The sequence below is a fragment of the Brachyistius frenatus genome, unplaced genomic scaffold (genome assembly GCF_029030835.1).
Source record: "Brachyistius frenatus isolate BFR_SWC_R1_liver_20210118 unplaced genomic scaffold, ASM2903083v1 Contig_10, whole genome shotgun sequence".
Taxonomy (NCBI): Eukaryota; Metazoa; Chordata; class Actinopteri; family Embiotocidae; genus Brachyistius; species Brachyistius frenatus.
Window position 1 is genome coordinate 3,960,893 of NW_027210609.1, and position 21,142 is coordinate 3,982,034.

Sequence of the window (21,142 nt, forward strand, 5' to 3'; positions counted from 1 at the left end):
TTTTTAATGTAAAAACTTTTTAGTAGATGGTAGTTTTAGTTTTTAAAGTGTAAGCAGAATAACTCTCCTGGACTTCAGCATGTAATGGCTAAGTTTGTATTGATGAGGTTAACATTTGAAACCAGTAACCGGGACAGGAATATGTATAAACAACTTGTCTAGTCTAAAAAAAACATGTTTAGTGCGAGACCTCAGACACTGATTATAGTCCATTTTTGATGGTGTAACATCAGCACCGCTTTTGGCTGTACAGGCAGGTAGAGTTGGGAAATGTTGACGCGACGCGACATTATGTTATGATACATTGTTTCTTAAAGTACATGGATTATTGCAATTTATAGGCAGCTTATAATTGTGGTGCACCAAAATAATTTGTGTTTGTGTGCTGCTCCAATGAAAATAGCAGGACACACATTCTCTCCAGTTCTGTGCCTTTTTGAAGTCTATAGGCTCTCCAAAAGTGCTTTATTGTTTCCTTTAAAACGGAATATTTATTTCTATCATATTTTCTCATCTTTAGATGGTGATCGATCCCAAATGCAAATGAGTGATGTGAAAATGATTGCACACCAGGGGAATGGGACAATTGTTTGCACACCAAACACAGACAGTCCATAAAGCCACTTCCAATGTTTGTATGAGCAAACACACCCTTTGCCTCAGAGGCAATGTGATTACATGGCAGATACCTCGTTCCCCACGTTGGCTAAAACTGAGGAATTTCATGATCATGTTTTCACATATTACATTTTTACATTACATTTCATTTAGCTGATGCTTTTATCCAAAGCGGCTTACAATAAGTGCATTTCAACCATGGGGGTACAAAACCCAGAACAACAAGAATCAAGAAAATACAATTTCTTCAAGAAAGCCAAACTACAAAGTTCTATCATTAAGTGTCATTTTAAGCGCTACTAAAGTTCTACTATTCAAGGTAAAGTCTGAAGAGGTGTGTTTTTAGTTTGCGGTGGAAGATGTACATAGTTTCTGCTGTCCTGATGTCGGTGGGGAGCTCATTCCACCATTTAGGAGCCAGGACAGCAAACAGTCGTGATTTTGTAGAGTGTTTAGCTCGCAGTGAGGGAGCAACAAGCCGATTGGTAGAAGCAGAGCGGAGTGAGCGGGCTGGGATGTCGGGTTGGACCATGTCCTGGATGTACACTGGACCCGATCTGTTCGTAGCACGGTACGCAAGTACCAATGTTTTGAAACAGATGCGGGCAGCTACTGGTAACCAGGGAAGGGAGCGGAGGAGCAGAGTAGTGTGAGTGTATTTCGGGAGGTTAAAGACCAGTCGAGCTGCGGCATTCTGGACGAGCTGCAGAGGTCGGATGGCACTAACAGGTAGACCTGCCAGGAAGGAGTTACAGTAGTCCAGACGTGAGATAACCAAAGCCTGGACCAGAACCTGGACCGGAACCTGCGCCGCCTTCTGAGTGAGAAGAGGACGTATTCTCCTGATGTTGTGCAGCATGTATCTACAGGAACGTGTTGTTGCAGTGATGTTGGCAGTAAGAGAGAGTTGACTGTCGAGTGTCACGCCGAGGTTCTTAGCAGTCAGGGTCGGGGATAACAGAGTTGTCCAAGGTAGTAGTCAGGTCGAGGGTGGGAGAGTCTTTCCCTGGAAGGAAGAGCAGTTTGGTCTTGTCGAGGTTGATTTTCAGGTGGTGTGAGGACATCCACTGAGAGATGTCAGTCAGACAGGCAGAGATTCGTGCTGCTACCTGCGTTTCAGATTGGGGAAAAGAGAGGATCAGTTGGGTATCATCAGCATACTGTAGCTGTGGTAGGAAAAGCCATGCGAGTGAATGACAGAGCCGAGAGAGTTGGTGTACAGAGAGAAGAGGAGGGGACCCAGGACGGAGCCTTGAGGGACACCAGTAGTGAGAGGACTAGGTTCAGACACAGATCCTCTCCAAGTTACCCGGTAGGTGCGGTCGTTGAGGTAGGATGAGAAAAGGGAGAGAGCAGAGCCTGAGACACCGAGGTCCTGAAGGGAGGAAAGAAGGATCTGGTGGTTCACTGTGTCAAATGCAGCAGGAAGGTCAAGAAGGATCAGGACAGAGGAGAGAGAGGCTGCTCTAGCAGTGTGGAGCTGCTCAGAGACAGCAAGGAGGGCCGTCTCTGTTGAGTGGCCTGCCTTGAAACCAGACTGGTGAGGGTCAAGAAGATTATTATGGTGAAGATAGGAGGAGAGTTGATTGAAGATAGCTCGTTCGAGAGTTTTGGAAAGAAACGGAAGAAGAGAGACGGGTCTGTAGTTGTTTACTTTAGCTGGGTTGAGGGTGGGTTTCTTCAGGAGAGGGTTCACTCTCGCCTCCTTCAGAGAGTTCAGGAAGCAGCCAGTTGACAGAGAAGTGTTAATAAGATGGGTGAGAAAAGGAAGAAGGACAGGAGCAATAGACTGGAGATGAATACCAAATAGTTTGTTAACTGATACTCATGTTTCCACTTAAACTGAAAAGTAAACTGAAAACATGGAGAGCTTGAATGATTTGAACATATAGAATAAGATATAATGGAATAACAAGGTCATCTTGAAATATATTTATTAAAATATACTTTAACTGTAATCAAATCATTTCAGCACATTATAACATTTTTGACATTATCGTTATTACAAATCATTCATTATACATAAAATATAGTATGATATAAAAATAAAGACAATAATTAAAGCTTTGAATTGAAACAGAATTCAAATCTTGGCTCCATATTCACCTACACGTTACAGTATACATAAATTCCTGCATCATCTGTATGCTCCACAAGTACATTCAATACCATGCATCTAAAACACAACTAGACCTTAAGAAGATAAGCTGATTGACATTTGCTTTCTGTTGGCCTGTTTACATTTCATGTTGTGCTCACCTGAGTTATAAGTACAGTAATAGACCTGTCAAGCAACGCTTGCTCTAAAAATACAGTAGGGTGATAAAGTGCTTATGTTACATTGGCACCTCATTGTCACATTGGGTCCTGGGACAGGAAGTGCTTCCAATGTAGATTACAAGTTAAAACATGCAATAGACTCCAGCATTAAAAGTGTTTTACATAGATTTGAGTAAAGCAAGTAAAGATTTTAGAGGCAACAAAGAGGTGAAAATTGTTTGTGGGCTGTTTGGACAAATATATAAAGACATCTTGTTCATACTCTTTGGGCAAAATGCCTCTACGTGCTGCATGAGCATGTTTCCTTTGTATCATGTCAGTACAATCCAGGTGCTGAAGACATACAGTTTACCAACACAGTTAGGACAAACCATTGGACTTTTAAACAGGTTAGTGTAAATGTAGGCAAGAAGTAACCAAGGCCTAGGTCTCAACTCATTTTTAGTAACACAAAATGACCAAGGCATGTGCTGACAGACTTACTAACACTGCTCCCAAGTTTAAAATTGAAAAACTGAATCTTGAATGGATATTTACTAAGAATGTATCACTGTGCTCTTCTGTCTTGTGAGCTGCATTACTGTTTTGATTTTACCCAGCTGTGAGAAGCTCCTCAATTTCTGGTATGTGTTGCATCGTTGGACATTTTTGGATCAAATCAAGTGATTTCAGCATGCATGCTGGCATTTTTAAATAGACTTCACTTGGTGATTCTACAGTATGGGTGTCCTGCTGTACAATTATACAATACAACTATGCAATTTCTTTCAAAACAAAGTTCGAATTATAATTTATAGAACTGTAAACCATAAACTGAACTTTTGGGCTACAAGGAAGATGTTTCCAGAGATAACAGACACAGCTGCATTACCTTTATCTGGAATTGCTTCTAATTTTATATCACCCCTGAAAACTCCAGACTTTGAGAGCCATAAAGGTCAACGTGCAGCAGAACATGCTCACTGACCCACCTACCCCACAGACCTTCACATTACCTGACACTGAAGCAATAGCTAAATGTTTGCTCACACCGCTGAGAAATGACCTTGGGTTCATATGCTGTCAGAGCCAAAGTTACCCAACTGATCAACCGACTTGTGTAAATAATACAGTGCAGATGCTGATTAAACATATTTAAACTGTGTGCAGCATCGGCTGCACTTAACCCTCATGTTGTCCTTGGATCAAAATGACCTGCAGCTGTGGTCAACCAAGTTCTATTTTATTTTCATATTTTTTGGGCTCATTGGTGACAAGGAGGCTGTGAGGGTTTCTTTAAAAAATGATGACCAATGATCCCAAAAAATATAAAAATATAGAAATAAAATAGAACTTGGGTGAACACAGCTGCAACCCAGAACCCAGTGTTTTGACCCAAGGACAACACGAGGGTTAAACAGAGCTCAGGGCAAATTTCACCTGCGTAAAACAATTCAGTCCAGTGTTTTGTTGTGCTGTAATAACAACCGCTTCTCATCGCAGCTTCACTGCACAATCAACAGGTTTGTTGAACGATTAGGTCATATAAATCATTGTACATATTGTGTCACGCGTCCACATAACAATACACTGAAAGTCAACAATGGAAAGAGGTGAAAAGCTTAAAAGGGCATGACTGTTTTGTCAGTTGGCCAATTTTATCAGCTGTTAAAAATCCAGCATCAGTCAGGCTCTAGTTTAAACTGAAAGTCAAGTATAAACTGATCCTCTTTGGTATTTAGATTTCTTTCTGTCAAAACAATAATGCATCTCCAAGTTGCACTTGTCATCACAAATTAAAAAAGAAGGCACACTTTAAATCAAGGATCTCTTTCACTTTTTCAAACCCTTTGGTTTAAAATGGCAACATTTATGTAGATCAAGAAAAGGTGCAGATTTGCAATGTAAATATAAATGTTTTTAGATATTGTATGTGGATACTGTGGCTATAACATGTAACATAGTAGTGTCAGTTCTGCTCACATTTACCCGAGATCCGTAAAACATTTTACTGCATCTCCAGAACTGAATTCCAGCAGCATTATTTAAAGAACTAAATCATTAAAACAAAAAAAAGCAAATTGCTTTACACTACAATGAGCGGTTTACAGTATCATAATTTCTTAATATAGCCAACCCTGGCCCAATTATTTGTTGAGTTACTGTTTGTCAGGGTTACTTTGTTTCCATCCTCTTTAATTGATGCCTCTGACATATGGATGAAGAACTGTGACTCCATTCAAGGTTGTTTAGGTTCACTTACTTCCAGGCACTGAAATGTGTTTCAGTCTTTGAAACGGAAAAGTGGAATTTTGATCTACAACCTGTTTTGTTTTTTTACAAACTGCAAATTACAATACTTTAAAATGGTATTGTATTGTATGATTTCTTAAATATAATTTTTAAATTCTAGTGGTTTAGTATTGTAGTTTTTAATCATGAAATTATGCCTGACTGTATAATAAATAAACTGTACAGCCTTTAATATTCTCTTTTTGTTTGTGTCTAGAAGTTCCCTAATATAATCTTAATTTTGAAATTTTCGTATAAAATAAACACTTTCCAACTTTCTGTCAGCTTTAGGACAAAACAAACTTGTTGTCTCTTATTTTTAGAAAAAGCACAGGTAACATCATAAGTAGATTATTTAAAAATCTATTCTTTTTGGAAAAGACTATTTAAACTAAACATGTCGTATTTAAAGTATATTCCCAAGAATGTATCTTTTTTTGTATCTTGTAGCCTTGAGTGGAAAAGTAATATAAATGTCCACTTTCCATTTGTGTTTCTGTGAGTTTGTCTGTCTACAACACAGACTAAACAAATCCAATAACTAAATGATGTCTTCCATACTATGTCCCTTATGTGCATCCACAGGACTCCACTATCATGTCGGGGACGTCCGTTTTGACAATGCTGTGCTGGGAGTTGAAGTAGACCATGGAGAGCGGTCGGCGCTCGGTGGGAATGCAACATGAAGTTGTAGCTGTGTTAATGCCGTTGACTTTGAGCTGGCTGAAGACAGTGGCATGGAAGGAGGATGCTATGCCCGGAGATCCAGACAGATGTTGGGGGCACTGACCCATGCAGTAGTTCATATGGTAGCCTTCAGGTGCAATGATCCACTCATCCCACTGGATATCCTTGAACTTGATATAGAAGTCTCTCTTGCAGCACACTGTTACTTCGTCACCACAATGCAACGAGCGCTTCCTGAGTACTCGTTTGGAGTGGTCGTCACGGAGACGCACCTGGGCCACCATGAAGGGCTGGTTGGGGTTTTCAGCAGAGCAAAGGTTCTTTCCATCTTCTTCGCAGCTGACCTCCAGCCTCAGCCGGTTTTGGCTCCCGTCCAAGAAGGCCTGCAGGGTGCGGGTGATGGGGAAAGTGTGCCAATTACTCTCCTGGACCTCCAGCATCTTTTCTATCACCAGAGTGCGATTAGAAGCGGATGTCCCACCATCTGCAGAGAGGAAGACCCGGGCAAGGAGACGGGAGTCCCGGTGAGGGTCCTCAGAGGAGCGGGCATAGATCCACAGGGAGGACTGGAGGACCTGGATACTTTGGCTACGTTCCTGTAGAAACTGGAAGGTAAGGCTTAGGCTGGCCTCGTCACCGCTCCCTCTCTTATCTATTAGACAGTGACAATTTAAAAACAACACAGACTGTTAATAGTTTGAACAATTTAGAGACTTTCTTCTTTCACCCATTTCAAGTATTTTACCATATCACTGTAGTATGGTTGACCTTTACCATTAGCTCAAAACAAGACGTGGAGATATACTACAGTGGTATGCAAAAGTTTGGGCAAATAACTTTTTTCTTTTTCTTTAAGTGAAAATAAGTAAAGACAAACCCTGCAAGATTATAGAAAGTGAGCTTTTCTTCAAATGTTAATACACAGTTACTTTTTACTCCCTCTTTGGCAGATATCACAGCCTGCAAATACTTTTTGTAGCCACATAGGAGCCTTTCTGTTCTGTATTTAGATATGCATACTCACTTCTCTTCCCAGAAGCTATCTTGCACACATATCATGTTAAAAATCTACCCACAAATCTTCAGTGATGTTCAAGTGGAGGGACTGTGAGGGGCGCTCCAAAAGACTTAGTTTACGTTTCTTAAAGTAATTCATGGTGGATTTTGAGATCTACTTTTGCTATATTTTGTGGAACAGTACCATAACCTAAACTAACAAGTCACAAGGAAAGTTTGACTAATGTGCGTATTTTACGCACGAACACGTGTCCTTGTAAAGTTCACAAAGAGAATAACAGCTTTACAATATAAAAGGTGAATACCAAACTTACTTATATCTGCAAAGCTCACTATTTCATAGCCTTGATCTTTGGTTGGTATATTGTTTTCTAGTTCAAGGGTGCCATCCTGTCTGACGCGCCCCGAGTGCAGTTTGCGCAGGGCAGTGAGAAGCGCTACCCGGGGCACAGTTTGAGTGATGTTTGGTCTCTCTTTCAGGTGCAGCTTGTCCAAAAGTTGCTGCTTTGCGATTTCTATCATCAGCCTTTCCTCTGCGTCTCTCTCCATTGCCGGCAAGCCACAGGACGCGCAGCCCGGGGAGCCACTGACCCACAGACCCTGTAACAGCAACGGTGCCAAAACAAGAAACGCTGAAAATAACGAAGACGGCGTCATCCTTGAAGTAAATAAATGCTTCTTTTTTTTGCACTCTTGAGTGCGCAGACAAGAAATAAAAATCTTCAAATCCTTTCTCCTGAGTTGTTCTTTGGAAATCAACAGTTTCCCAAATGTTGTCAAAATTCCTCGCAGGCAGCTGGACACCGTGATGACAGGAGTTGAGAAAACGAAGTGGTGTTTCACTCTCTTGATGGTGAAGATATCTGGGGTAATCCACCAAAACTGGTGACACGTTGGAAGGATGCACCAATGAGCGCATCCGGGAAATTACTGGCAGAGCATCTATGTCCTTTTATCAACACAGACACTCACACAACACACACTTCACACGCGCTCACACGTAAGTTACTGACTCAGTCAACACGCGGATTCCATAAAACTTCTGTCAGTGACACTGCGGGTACAAGATCTCACACGCAGCTTCATATTAATAACTGCGTAAAGTGACAGGCTTGGAGACATTTCAAGAAACCCGTACAATCAGGTCGCGCATTTATCTCAACAGGTATTTTCCCTGCCACGTTGCCCTCTCCAGGTCGAAGGATACGCATACTGTCACCACTCTTGCCGATCAAAGTTTGAATTTCTGTGCCCTTTAACCCAGTTACAGAATAGAAAAGACTCGAAGCCATCGAACAATTGAATGGTAGCCTGGTGCAAATTGTGCAAATGCGCTCGAAGCTATGAGGCGGAGAGCTTAGCGCGGTATTTGAAACACGTCCCGTCATGTTTCTTTCAAGGTAGGATAATATCTCGCAGCAAAATAATTACTCATGTAAAGAAGATTAAAAAAAAAAAAAAAAAAAAAACACGACAAAAAGAAACATGCTGTTGATGGTCTGTCTGGATCCTCACACTCATTTGTATTCATAAAATAAAAACCCGACCCAGAACGAGATTGCAGAGCTTTTAATCAAGTCTATTGTTAAACTGTAACTGTATCATATAGCCTGTGTCTAACATATAGGCCTACACTGACTTTCGTAGGCTACCTAATATAGGCTATATACTGGTTTACGGTAACAGACCCTTAATCTAAAGGATTTCAAGAAAGCTATTGTAACAAATCATTTCAACAGTGGACCTGCACACTACAAGCCTAAAACATTTTAAAGTGGGGAACACGTTTCTAATATGGCTTACTACTTTACAATATAAACTATTGGATAAAGAATCGTATGCACAGAGGAAAAAGAATGAATTTCAAAATAAAATCAAAATTCAAAATAAACTAATAGACACGTACCTGGTCATGTTTTCACAGCATTGTCCTAAAACAGGACACGTTTTGAGTGTGTACCCCTCACTGACTCATATGATACAAGCAGTATGGATAATCAAACCCAATTTCTTTAGCGTTACAGGTAATCAGTACCCATCGTGAACATGTAGCTCTGCTTTGCTGCGTGCCTTGAGTAGGAGAGGCACTAACACAACAGGAGTATTTGCCTGCCGACATGTGGGAAATTGTTGGAACTACAACTAACTTCACTTCACGTACTGATTGATATCTGTGAATAATGTGTCACATACAAGTGTGTAAAATAAAAGTAAAGAAAGACATGTATTTCACTCCACAGCTGGCTATTAATCCAGGCTACGTCATCTCACGAGGAAAGTTACAAAAAGTCACGTCAAAACTCTTTTCGGTTTTAGACAGCCGATGTTAATGTAAATAATGTTGCTTACATTTCGATAACGTATTTTTTTTTTTTTAAATCAGATTGATTAGGTCTGATACGTGGGAGATTTTCCGCAAACGTGCAGTTCAACAGTTGCAGAATGACAACACGCTTCGCTCGCCATTGATTTACAACAAACCGCGACAGCTGTCAAAAACGACATCTTAAATCTTAAAACGCACGCGTTAATAAACCAACACAGATCGCACTACGTTTCGTGGCAACAAATATGAACAAGTTTACTGTCCCCTGAACGTCTCCCTGCTGCGACTGTGAAAGTACGCCGCTGACGTAAACTGTCGGTAAGAGAGGAGAGGAGAAAAAAAAAAAAAAAAAAAAAAAAAAAAAAAAAGTGACGCTGACACTCGCAAGCCGGAGCCGAGAAGGGGGAATAGCGTTTTGTTTATTTTTTTCTTTAATTTATGTCCTTTTATTCTTTGCTCCCCCCCCCCCTTTTTGTTGTTGTTGTTGTTGTTATTGTTGTTGTGGTTTAGCGGTGTAACCGATTCGACTGCCTCGCGCTCCAGCAGCGCGTGCTGTCTTATCGCTAACGTTCACGCCGCTTCCCCCTCACGCGGCGCTATTTTGACAGTCGGGGTCGCAGCGCACCATTAAACTAGCACTGGTAAGTCATTCGGAAAGCTAGCAAACCGGACCGAGGTTCAGCCTCACTAATAAACAGTCGATACTTTGTTGGTGAACGAGTTTGCCGTGTTAAAAAAAAAAAAAAAAAAAAAAAAAATAAGGGTTAGTTTTTTGTTTTTTTTTGTGGGGGGATAGCTAATGTACACAGAAAAAAAAAAAAGAAAAGGCTAGCTAGCGCGCAGCTAACGGGAGCTAGGTGGCTAATTATACTCGCCGGAGGAAGCGAGCTAATACCGTGAGCTAGCTATTGTTAGCGTGTGGGCAAGCTAATATTTTCAGTCAACTGCAACGCGCAAGCCACGACTTCTGACTCCGCGCTGCATTTTGCTCTCCTTTACAGAAAACAACGGAGAGGGATCGTCCACACGGCCGAGCACGACGGTAAGATGAACCGCGAAGATCACCTGAGATAAGTTAAAAAAAAAAAAAAAAAAAAAAAAAAAAAATGAATCGATGATTTAAGTCAGGTATCGTTAAGCACCATCTTTAAAGTCCGCGTTCTCCACGCCGGACACGAGATGGCCGTGTTTAACATGTTGTCCGTGTTTAACATGTTGTCCGTCCGATTAAAGCACATATCGGATGGTGGCAACGAGGTGCTATTTATGCATTTGCATCCTTGCGTGTATGTGTCCCCACTGTTGGTCAGAAACTACTGCAAACAAACGTGAACATGTGATACCAAATCCAGCGTGAGTTTGTTTAGTTTGTGGGTTGTGAGACTAAAGCTTGGTTATCTGATTTTAGAAATTGGTTTACACGTACTTTTACAGCGCTGCTCAAGGTGTAGTCGTTGCATTACGGCGTTTCAAGTTTACAAACTAATGTAATACTATTCATTTTAGGCTGTGGCTCATTTATGGTGTGACTCTTCCTTAATTGATTGAGGTGAATCAGAAATGAAATTGCTCTGTGTGGCTTGGCTTTACCTCTACTTTTTGTATTCTCAGGATGAAAACAGAAGGTGAGACTGTTGTAGTAAAACAACAAAAAAAGTTGGAATCAGAGCACAGCGACTATTGGAGCTGTAATCCAAACATCTGCTCTGGGAAAATGGCATGTGTGTCTGAAAACAAAAAAATTTCCATATCAATTGCCATTTCCCAGTCATGTGATGTTGAGACTTGGCAAGTGGCTGCCAGGGGCTGCCAACAAAGTCACATTTGATGTTCACACTGTCATGAAAATATCACATTTTGTTGCTTCCTTTGTAGACTGAGTGAGATCAACAACAGTTTATGGCTTTACATCTGCAGTTTGTGGTTGAAAGAATTGGTATACTTTTATTTATTTTTTGCATCACCCCCATGTTTTCTCTTAATTTGTGTACTATGGAGAAGCAATGCTGAGTTCAGTTGCTGGTGCAAAGGCAGTATCATTAAGAAAAAGTCTTATCCATAGTAAGAACTGGTGGAGGTGAGTCACTGAATCAACAGTCTGCTGTTGCTAGGGCCACCATGAGAGAGATGGAGTATCCTGCCTCCCTGTCAACATATTTCCCCCCCTTATACCCTGCAGCTCGTGGATCTTTATGCATCTTAAGGCATTCTGCATTACTTATCAAATTGTGAGGTGTCAGTAAATTGTTGTATTGGTTTACATTACAATAAGAAACACATTTATGGTGGAAAAGTGCAAGTATTTGCTAAATAGATTACATAAGTGTGCTGATTTTGGTTTGCAGGATGCATGACGACAAACGGTTCTTTTTCCTTACACTATTAGAACATGTGGTTACTTGCTTTTCCTGTATTCACTTCCTGCAATCAAATATTTATACAAGCCAAAGTGGACATTGTAAAAGTGTTCGTAATATTCTATTTTATGGACTGATGTAATTGTAATGGGCAGTTGTTATCTAATAAGATGTGATCTCTGTTTATTTGTCAGCAAGGTATCCATATCTGCTTCTGTCTCTGAATCTCTGTTTGCAGCAGCATAAGTAAAAGAGTGGCTTTTTCTAGAGAGATTTGAAGAGCTATTTATAGATCTCTGCCAGAGCACCAAGCGTGGTGCTGTTGCTGCTGCTCCTATCCGTCTCTTCTCTTAACCGCTCCTGCTTCTGTTTCTCTCTCCCCTTTTCTTCATCTTTATTTGCCCCCCCCCACCATTTTTTTGTGTTCTGTTTTTTTTTTATGCTATTTTTCTCATTATGTCTTCCCCTTTCAGTGTTTGTCAATCTTCTTTTTCCATATCCATCCTTCATTGCTTGCTTTAATGTAAAATATTGATCAGAGCAGAAGGGAGGTGACTGGTTGCATGGCTGTAAGTCTGTACTCAGATTGGGTTCATCGGCCTGACTGACTTCACAGTCATTGCTGCAAAGCTGGAGGGTTTTCCCATGATAGTTCAAAGGGAAAGAAAAGGGAAAAGGTTATCACATGTTGGAATGTTGAATCATAGGATCCAAGCACAGATTGGAAAAAAGTGTCTGTTAGTTTTTTTAGGGAAATTATAAAACACTTTTCAAATAAGTATCTCTTAGCTGAAGGGATGTGTAGCTTTAGTTATTAAAAAAAAAAAAAAAAAAAAAAAAAAATTGGCTCATAATAAGCCTCAATCAATCCATGCAGAACCATAAGTCAGAAATAAGCTGCTTATGTCCACGTTTTGTTGGTTTTAGTAAAGGCCTGTTTTGGATTGTTTGTATGTTTGCAGTGTAAATAATAACGGTTTTCCTAGTGTGTCCTAATAGCTTAATGTCAGCTGTACGCTTTATGCAGGAACTGCAGCATGTTGTTTGGGTATTGTGCTCACAAATGCTCTATTTGTGGTATCTTTGGCCACTGATCCTTGTTCAGCTCGTCCCCTTTCTCCTTCCTACCTTCTACGCCCCTCTTTTACCTCCCTGTGAAAGAAGCTACCTGGCTGCTCAAGTGCAGAAGAAACGGCTTCACTTGTTTTAAGCAATTACGTGGCAATAGTGCATGCCAGCCATCCCTTTTATCCCAGCCATGTGGTCAACCTGAGACAAGCGTTTTTCCACGGCCATGCGAGGATTGCAGAGTCACTGGTTAGGTTTTCATCCTAACAAAGCAAAGTAAGGATGGAAAGCAAGTTCTATGCTAAACATCCGCCCATGTATTTTCTCTGTGTGCTTATTTTGTCCGCAAAGTTCATGGTGAAGTGACCGTGCTAACCATTGAGCCCCAATGGCTCCCCTTAATGTATACAGTTGTAGTGTAATCTACTGTATATTCAAAGAACATACAAAGCATAGACTATTGATATAAGCCTGATCATATATATATATGATATATAAGCTCATATATATATATATCTCAGAGCCTTGCTTATTATTAAAAGTAAAATCTAAGTGACATTATGGAATACCTCAGAGTAACCAAAGTGGCTTTATCACCGTGCAGGCCCTTTTTTTTTCCTGCCTCAAATTCTAGTACTTTAAAACAGAGTAGTCCCCTTGGAAGTAAACATTGGATGATTAGCATGCTGGACTTTCTAGTATTTGTATTATGCCCCAGCCCATGAAAACAGGGTTTTGAGAAAGAAAAATTGAAGTGAGACTTCAGTGAATTCTGGAACTGGTGAGTGTATGTTGTAATATGCATTTCAGTAGGCTAAATGCATCTCACCAATTGTAATACTCGGGCTATAATGGACTTAAAACACTATATACGTTACTCTAAAATTGGGAAAGGACTGGACAAGCCACGATGCTGACTGGACAACCAGTATATCTCAAATCTATGGTTTAATGTTGAGTACTATAACTGTAGGAAACAGGGACATTGCTTACAAATTTGCCAGGGGCACCTTTGTGACCTTTTGAAAGTGAATTCTAAGCTTGAGTTAAGATCTACTGTTTCTACCCTTTACCTCATTGGTTGTACACGCACAGTCCGCTACAATACTGTAGCTGACACAAAAGCAAAAGTTATTGTACACTAGCCTTGACCCGTGTCAGTGCTGGAAAATGGGACAGTGTTGTCGTTTTGCAGAGTCCTGGCCTGAGGAGCACCTTGAAAATAACAGTCCCAGCTGGTTTAATGCAGTTCGTACGCAGTTGACTTAATGCGCGAACATCCCTAATTTTTTACCGTTGTTCTCGTTACCTTGCACTTTTCTTGGTTATTGTGCTGTTGAATGTTGAAACTGTTAATTGATCTTTTTGGTTACAATTACAGCCAAAATATTCACTACTTCAGACTGAGCTATGAGAGACGAGCCCGATCACTGCAATTTAATCAAACTTGAAGCTGAAACGCCCTCAAACTTGGCCACACATCTGTTCACAATGAAGCCTGGTCACATACTGTCAACTCATCTATCTTTAAGACAGACATCGGTGACACCTTACGCAAAATTTGACTGCTTGTGTGTCCTTTTGATTCTGAACTTTTGACTGCCTCTTTCCCACTGCATCTTTGAGCTGCAGTTAGTGGGCTGCAGGGAGAACATGCAAATATATTGTCTTGTGGGATTAAGGTTTTTCCTTGCTAATGAGGTAGTTTCATTATTTCCCTCCACTATCTTCCCCTCCAAATCCCCCTCCTTATATTTTTATTTGGATCATTGCAGCAGTGCTCGGTTTCACCAGCAGCTGTCAGTACTTTTCTGCTTGTTCAGTTTGTCCAGACACAGGCTACAGATAATGACTTCAGATATTTCCGTAAAATGGTAAGTGATGAATGGGGACTAATGTGAGCGCGGACTGTTTCTTCTGCCTGCCAGCAGATGTAAACGACGTCCTTTTAGGGGGAGAAAAGAAAGTACCAAACCTTTAAGTGGAAAATAAGTCTATTTATTGTAAGCTTTTATTATAGAGTCCTGCTGTTGCATCAAGTGACATATTAGCTGATTCAAGCAGCCCTTTAAACAGCTGGGCTTCTAACGCGCCTTGGTTTGGCTGTCATTGCAATTATATTGTTTCACAGAGGCAGAGAGCAAACAAGATATGTAAGAGGGAGAGAGAGAATCTACACAAAAGGGAGGGTTGGAGGAGAAGGGAGCGGTGCAAACTCTGCGCCTGATAGCATAAGAGTGGTGGAGAGAGAGGGAGCCAGCAAGCAAGCAAGCGAGATATTCTGTTTCACTGTTGAGCTTGCGCTTCATTCAGAAAAAGAAAGGGGGCAGTCAAAGTAGACTTTTTTTTGGGACCATTTTCATGAAACTCATTAAGAAAACGGAGCTGCTAGTACCTACAGACAGGAAGGCAACATGGCAAGCTTGAAGACGAAGACAGTTGAATGAGCTGAAGAGAGTGACAGACCTAAACACTCCTGAAGTCTGCTGTATGCACGCTGAAGCAAATGGAGTTCATTCATTTATAATCTTTATCAAGATAAAATAATGCCAGAGCTTCTTTTTAATTCTGATTTAAATCTGCGAGACTCCTGATTTGGATTGGCTGGAGATCCCCAGAGCTGAACTCCAAATACAGTAAGGATGTGCGGTGCATGTGTGTGTCTGTGTGTCTTTGTCACCGGGTGTTCATAATTTGTCGGTGAAAGTAGCTTCGTTAGCTGTAGATTTGGTTCAACGTTCAGCCTTTACGGTTGTTATAATTACCACTTATCATGGCACATTTCATTGTTGCGCTTTGTAAAGTTCCCAAAGCAATTTCTTTAATTATGCCTCAGTAACGGTGCAGAAATCATATAATGTGGTTCACAGAAATCTAGTTTCATATACCGTGCATGCAGTTTCTACTTGTGTAAGTGCAGTTCATTGTATCAATGTGGCAAAGACAGATTGGTTTTGCATAGATGTATTTTACACATTACACGCTGTACGATGCTTTCATGTGTGGTGACTTGGATGTTGTTTGTGCCATGTGGTCCGGTAATGTTCATATATGTATGCACAGGCACACGCAAAGCCTGTTTAGTGAGGCAAACGCTGAGGTAATGAGGAATTCCCTTCCACTGTCCCTGTGTGGGAGGAGGGGAGGAGGGAGGAAGGAGGAAGGAGGAGGGTGGAGGGCGGAGGGTGGAGGTGGCCTGGTGGGGGTGGAGAGTCACTGAGAAGTAGGCGTTACTCTCTGCAACACTGTCATACTGAAGAGGGAGCGATGGAGAGGTGCAGTGAAAAAGGACAACCTATTGGCTTACATAAGGCATGTGGGAAGTCCTGGATTCAGAGACCCTGAAGTTGATCCTCACTGACCATCTTGACTTAAAGGTGCAGTAATGGGTTTTTGATTGTGACTGTTAATGGGTGCATCTTAAATAATTAGAAAACTCCTTTGATCTCAAAATGCAATGAGCATTTTATCCCTCCATATGTCTGTGTATTCCACCTTTATTTGTGGAGCATGATGTGAGGGAACCGAGGGAATACAGAGGAGGTGGGAGAGAGGCAGCACATGCGTGAGAGAAAGCACAACAACAGAGCCCTCTTTAATAAAAAAAAAAAAAAAAAAAAAAAAAATCGGTCACTATAAATAGCACGCCATCCTCATGGCCTGAGCTTTGTTTCAGGTTTAGAAGACCTGGCTTTTCCCTCTCCTTCACTGTTCTGATCATTGCAGCATTGCAAAATCAGGCTCACAATCCTCATCATCATCACTTCCTTTTATTATTTTTTTGTTCACTTGGCCCAGATCCGTTTGTGCTTCTTTTACTCATGGCCTGTTTATATAATGTCTGCCTCTTTCCGTGCGTGCGTGCGTGTCTTTCTGCATTAAAATAAACCAACATGCATCAGTGTCCTATGTGATGCACCTTAATTCAACTAGCTTGGTATTTATAAAACGATGATCATACCATGATTCGACACAATTGTCAGTTAGAAATACAAAAGACAGACATCCACTTCCGCATCCCTCAAATTCGATAGGCCGCCGATTTGGTGTCGGGTTGCTCAAGCTAATGTTGTTTTCCTCCAGCGGTCTGTTGGTCAACATGTTAAATCAGGGGTGTCAAACTCATTTTAGTTAAGGGGCCCACATACTGCCCACTTTGATCTTAAGTGGGCCAGACCAGTAAAATCATCTGCTTTGTATGTATGCGTTATCATAATAACGCATATATAATGAAAATATTTATCTTTGTTTAAATCATTGGTGAAGGTTTTTGGATGATAAACCCTATTTAATAAACTAGAAACAAAAAGAGCAAAAACTCAGACATCAGCCCACTGTTTGTCTGCCTGGGCTCTCCTCTGCAGATTCCCTCGCTTTGTGACGCGTTTGACAAAGCGAGCGCTGCTGCCTCCGGAGCAGACATCGCATTTACGCTGTTTTTGAAGCAATTACTGGATCGATTAAAAAAAAAAAAGAAAAGAAAATTACAAAACGTTTGTACTCATAAACCTCCATATTCTCATAGAAATGCAATTTATGTCTTTCTGTAATTTTCACACTTAGCAAAGTCATCCGGCGGGCCGAGCTAGACTCCCTGGCGGGCCGGATCCGGCCCGCGGGCCGTATATTTGACACCCCTGTGTTAGACCCTTTCTTGAGCGAGACAACAAAGGGACAGGGGAAGTGACTATAGCTTAGCTTTGACCAACATAAAGAAGTCCATCCTCTTGCATTAAGCCATTGTGTCTGTGTGCTTCCCACTTTGTGGGTATGACCAATGCTTCTGTTGTTTGTTTGTTTGTGACTTTGGAGTTCTGTTCCCCAGGTAGTTGGTGCTCCTATACCCCCACTCCTCCATACTAATTGCCAATGCGTGGGAAAAAGACAGAGTATAAAAGAGAGGAAGCTCAAAAGGGAGAAGAAGGGAGGTAAAAAATCAATAGCAAACCCCGGCGTAACTTTCTGCTGTAATTGCCTTAAAGTCAGAAGGTTCACACTTTCTTTTCTGCTGCTTTCCCCCCCCAAAAAACAAACTTTTTGTTTAGATTAATAAATCAAATAAAAACAATAATGTCATTAAGGCAGCCCCACATTATATCCTTTCTTTCCCCTCTGGTTCCATAGTCTCTTACTATTATACCTCCCTCCGCATTTGAACTTTCTGCTGCCTCTGGTTCCATTGTCACTTTTTAATGGTGTTAATGTATGTTTACATAACATAACATTACATTTCATTTAGCTGACGCTTTTATCCAAAGCGACTTACAATAAGTGCATTTCAACCATGAGGGTACAAAACCCAGAACAACAACATGTTTAGATTAGGTAATGCAAATAGTTGTTGTGGATGCAAAGCAGAGGTTTAATAAAAGTAGTTTGCAGGGGTAAGTGTTCATTCATCTCTGAATTGCAATTTTTGTAACAATAAAATATAGAGAAAAGTACTCTCTTTAGGGCTGACATAATAAAGGCTAATGACAGTGTGGTGCAAATTGGGCCAGTCCAACCTTGTATCAGCCTCATACTCAAAGACCTCGCACACACCTGGCATCAAGATCCCCCATGGCTTGAACAGCACAAGTTTTCACCTAAAAGTACGGGTGTGAACGAGCCGAGGACGCATTAAGTCCAGTCTGCTCAGGCCACATTCGGAGTCGGTCTGGGACGCATGTGGCCACATTTGTTAAGCGGTGTGTACGCAATGCGCCCTCAATGCGCCCTCCTCAATGCGCTCCGGGCCTTATTGGAAGACGGCCTGCTCAGCTGACGTCCTCTGAAGTAACAAACATTAATCCAGCTCTCTTTGACACGTTCCTGTGTTCGTATCTGACCTGGCGCTTCCACAGGTTACCGTTACGTGACGGCATGTTAGTTTTTTCTCCATTCAATCTTTAACCTGAAGATCGCTACGTGCTGTGATTTTTAGATTTTTTGTTTCCTGAAAAGAATCTCCACCATGATTGTTCCAAGTGCAGCTGAACTGTACAGAAAGCAGAAGGGATGTTTCTGTTTCACCAAAGCCTCCTCTGGGCTTATCTTTTTTTATTTTAGTTTATCTTGTGGTTTTTTCCAACACACATCAGACCCACAGCTGTGAGAGAGCGTCCGACCCTGGTGCAGTTTTTAATTTTTTTTTTTTTTTATCCACAGCAGCGGTGTTTAACGCAATGGAACAATTATTTAATATGACCCGAGCTGACCCGGTCCTCACAGTGAAGGTTGTGAATTAGCCTACAAACTCACTGAACTGTGTTTAAACATTTACAAATGTGAAATAGCCTACATTGTAGATTAAAATGAGGCTTCATTGAGCAAAGATTTCTTTTTTTTTTTTTTTATAAATGCCTGTTTCTTAAACTCCTCTCCTCCTGTTTCGTTTCGCGTTTCTGTGGTTATTTACTTGTATATACTCGTGACGCTGTGCTCATTTGCATATAGAGCAGAGATATGAGATCTGATCACAAGTGGCCACTCGAGAAGTATGTGGAGACGCATGAAATGCCAGGTGTGAACAGACGGCATAAAGCTGGCCTCTTGGGACAGATGAGGACAGACTGATGATACCAGGTGTAAACGGGGTTAAAAAAACAAAACGCACCCACTTGGTAAAGTTTCTCGAGAGACGGACAAATGGAGCAACTGAGAGAAGGCAAAAGGTGTCAGCTAGAAGCCTCTAAAGCCCATAGATCACCTTTTCAATCACACTACATTTAAACAGAAGTTTAGGAGCGGTTGTTTCTGACATATTTAGAAAGTTGCCATGACGGATGGGGAGTTTGAGGGACAGAGAGGCAAGAAAAACTGGCAGGAGGTGGGGAACAGATAAATTGCTATCTTTAGGCAAGCCGAAGTATTGGGAGTGGTTGGCTTTTATAGGTAAACAGATGGCATCGCACAGCGCAACGCTGACCCGCCACCGCTGTCAGGTCAGCTACGTGATCTAGTGACTAGCTGCCGTGTGCAGTTTCTCTAATTAACACGGCCTCCTAATTTGTGCTGTGGCTGCAGTGTTGCGAGTGCCACACACACACACACACACACACTCACAAATGAAATGGGTAAGAATGGAACAAAATCATCTATGAATTTAACAATGCCATCAAATTTCAAACACAAATAGTTTGTTTTAAACATGTCAAGTACAGCTTAGGATCTGCACAGCTGTATTCAGATATAGTATAATAGCCCTGCTAAATTGAGCTCATACGTCTGTCGAAGCGCATACATACTATGCTTGTCATTCTGTATCCACAACCCGTACAGCCGACAGCAGGCCTGTCATCATCATACCCCTATTTTTTTTCTATTTCAGCACAGTGTCGTCATTGTTGGAACATTGCAGTCGTCCGATGCCTGTTGTAATGATAATGCATAAAGGACAGAGGCCATTTTCTATCCGTTTGTGCTGACTTACTGGTATGGTTGCATTTGTTTCTGCCTCTCGTGCTCTCTGGATTAATGGATGCTACAGATCTGTACTGGTGTGTGATAGAGAGATCATGTTTGGGTGTGTGTCTGGGTTTCAGACCCTGACCTGTGGTACCGTGGCTTATGGGATTTGAAGGGGCAATATTTAGTGGGCTTGGTGCCTGAGGAATGAAGGGGCAGAGAAGAAACATGGAAGGGGAGTTGAAGGGGGTCACTTAGTGTTACACTGAGCTGAGTGTTAGTTAGCTTGAGGTTGGCTGGATGGATGTCTGAATGACTGGCAATGTTGCCTTCCTGCTGGCTATTCTGGAGTGCACAAGACACATTGTAAAAGACCACGCTTTGCACTGGTCCACCAGAGACAGCCTGGCAGGGTTCATGGCTGGATGCCTGACTTCTGGGTTAGGCTGGCTGGCTGACAGCACTTAAGCCTCCATCACTGTTGTGGCATGGCAGCCCAGAATACCAGCTGTCATTAAGTGCGGTTGTGGCAAAAGGAAGTGTTGTGTAGACCATAGAGGACATTGGTCACCATTTGGATACATCCAGTTTTTAATCAGTGCATTATTTAACATATTCAGAGATAAAGCCTGGCAGTAGCTTGTTGTTCTGCCCCCCCCCCCAAAAAAAAAAAAAAAAATAAAAAAAAATAACTGTTACAACATAATGCAAGGTGTGGTTGTGTTGGTACAGACACTGCTAAAGGGAGGACATAAAGTCTAGTTTGGATTATTCACATTGCCAAACTGAACAATCCAGTCGATCAGGCTCTATTGAAAACTGTTCAAAGGTCATCCGAGGTAAAGTTAGTACAGTTTTATTGATAAACAGTGAAAGGAATCTGAAGGGACGACACAGTTTCTGGCAAGTTTGTCATCAGTATGTCTGCCCTGTTATGTGATGCACAAAAGTCATTACAGGAATACTTTAAATGTCCTCAGTCAGGAAATGCATCCATTTGATTGCAAAACTGAGGTCAACTTTCCAAAAAATATGTCTATATAAAATGTGCAGTCTATCTAAAATACAGATGCTTTTGTGGGTTAGTATCAAGACAAGAAGTATTATTTTGTGTTTCTTTTACATTTCT

General features: G+C 41.3%; 2 protein-coding genes across 11 annotated transcripts in view; one reads left to right on the top strand and one right to left on the bottom strand.

Annotated features, from left to right (window-relative positions):
- Positions 1-5,486: 5,486 nt before the first annotated feature.
- LOC138616565 (inhibin beta B chain) lies at positions 5,487-7,627 on the bottom strand. The gene is made up of 2 exons (XM_069690963.1): positions 7,188-7,627; positions 5,487-6,508 (listed from the first exon to the last, which is right to left on the bottom strand). Exons 1-2 carry the CDS (start codon positions 7,528-7,530, stop codon positions 5,739-5,741), a joined length of 1,113 nt encoding a protein of 370 aa, XP_069547064.1. The 5' UTR covers positions 7,531-7,627; the 3' UTR covers positions 5,487-5,738.
- Positions 7,628-9,569: 1,942 nt separating this feature from the next.
- The window catches only part of LOC138616566 (R3H domain-containing protein 2), a 54,942-nt gene continuing 43,369 nt past the window's right edge, over positions 9,570-21,142 (top strand). For 9 of the 10 annotated variants that reach the window (XM_069690964.1, XM_069690970.1, XM_069690967.1 and 6 more), the window contains exon 1: positions 9,570-10,241. The gene's annotated coding sequence lies outside the window, so the exon portion shown is untranslated. Of the gene's footprint in view, positions 10,242-13,217; positions 15,261-21,142 lie in introns of those variants that run through there. The other variant, XM_069690965.1, reaches the window with a different exon arrangement.

What these genes read in the sequence shown, in the direction of transcription:
- LOC138616565 (XM_069690963.1), bottom strand. Translation starts at nt 7,530, where the DNA reads ATGACGCCGTCTTCGTTATTTTCAGCGTTTCTTGTTTTGGCACCGTTG. An exon ending in AGTGAGCTTTGCAGATATAA is followed by an intron (nt 6,509 to 7,187) that starts GTAAGTTTGGTA and finishes ACTGTCTAATAG; the next exon opens with ATAAGAGAGGGAGCGGTGAC.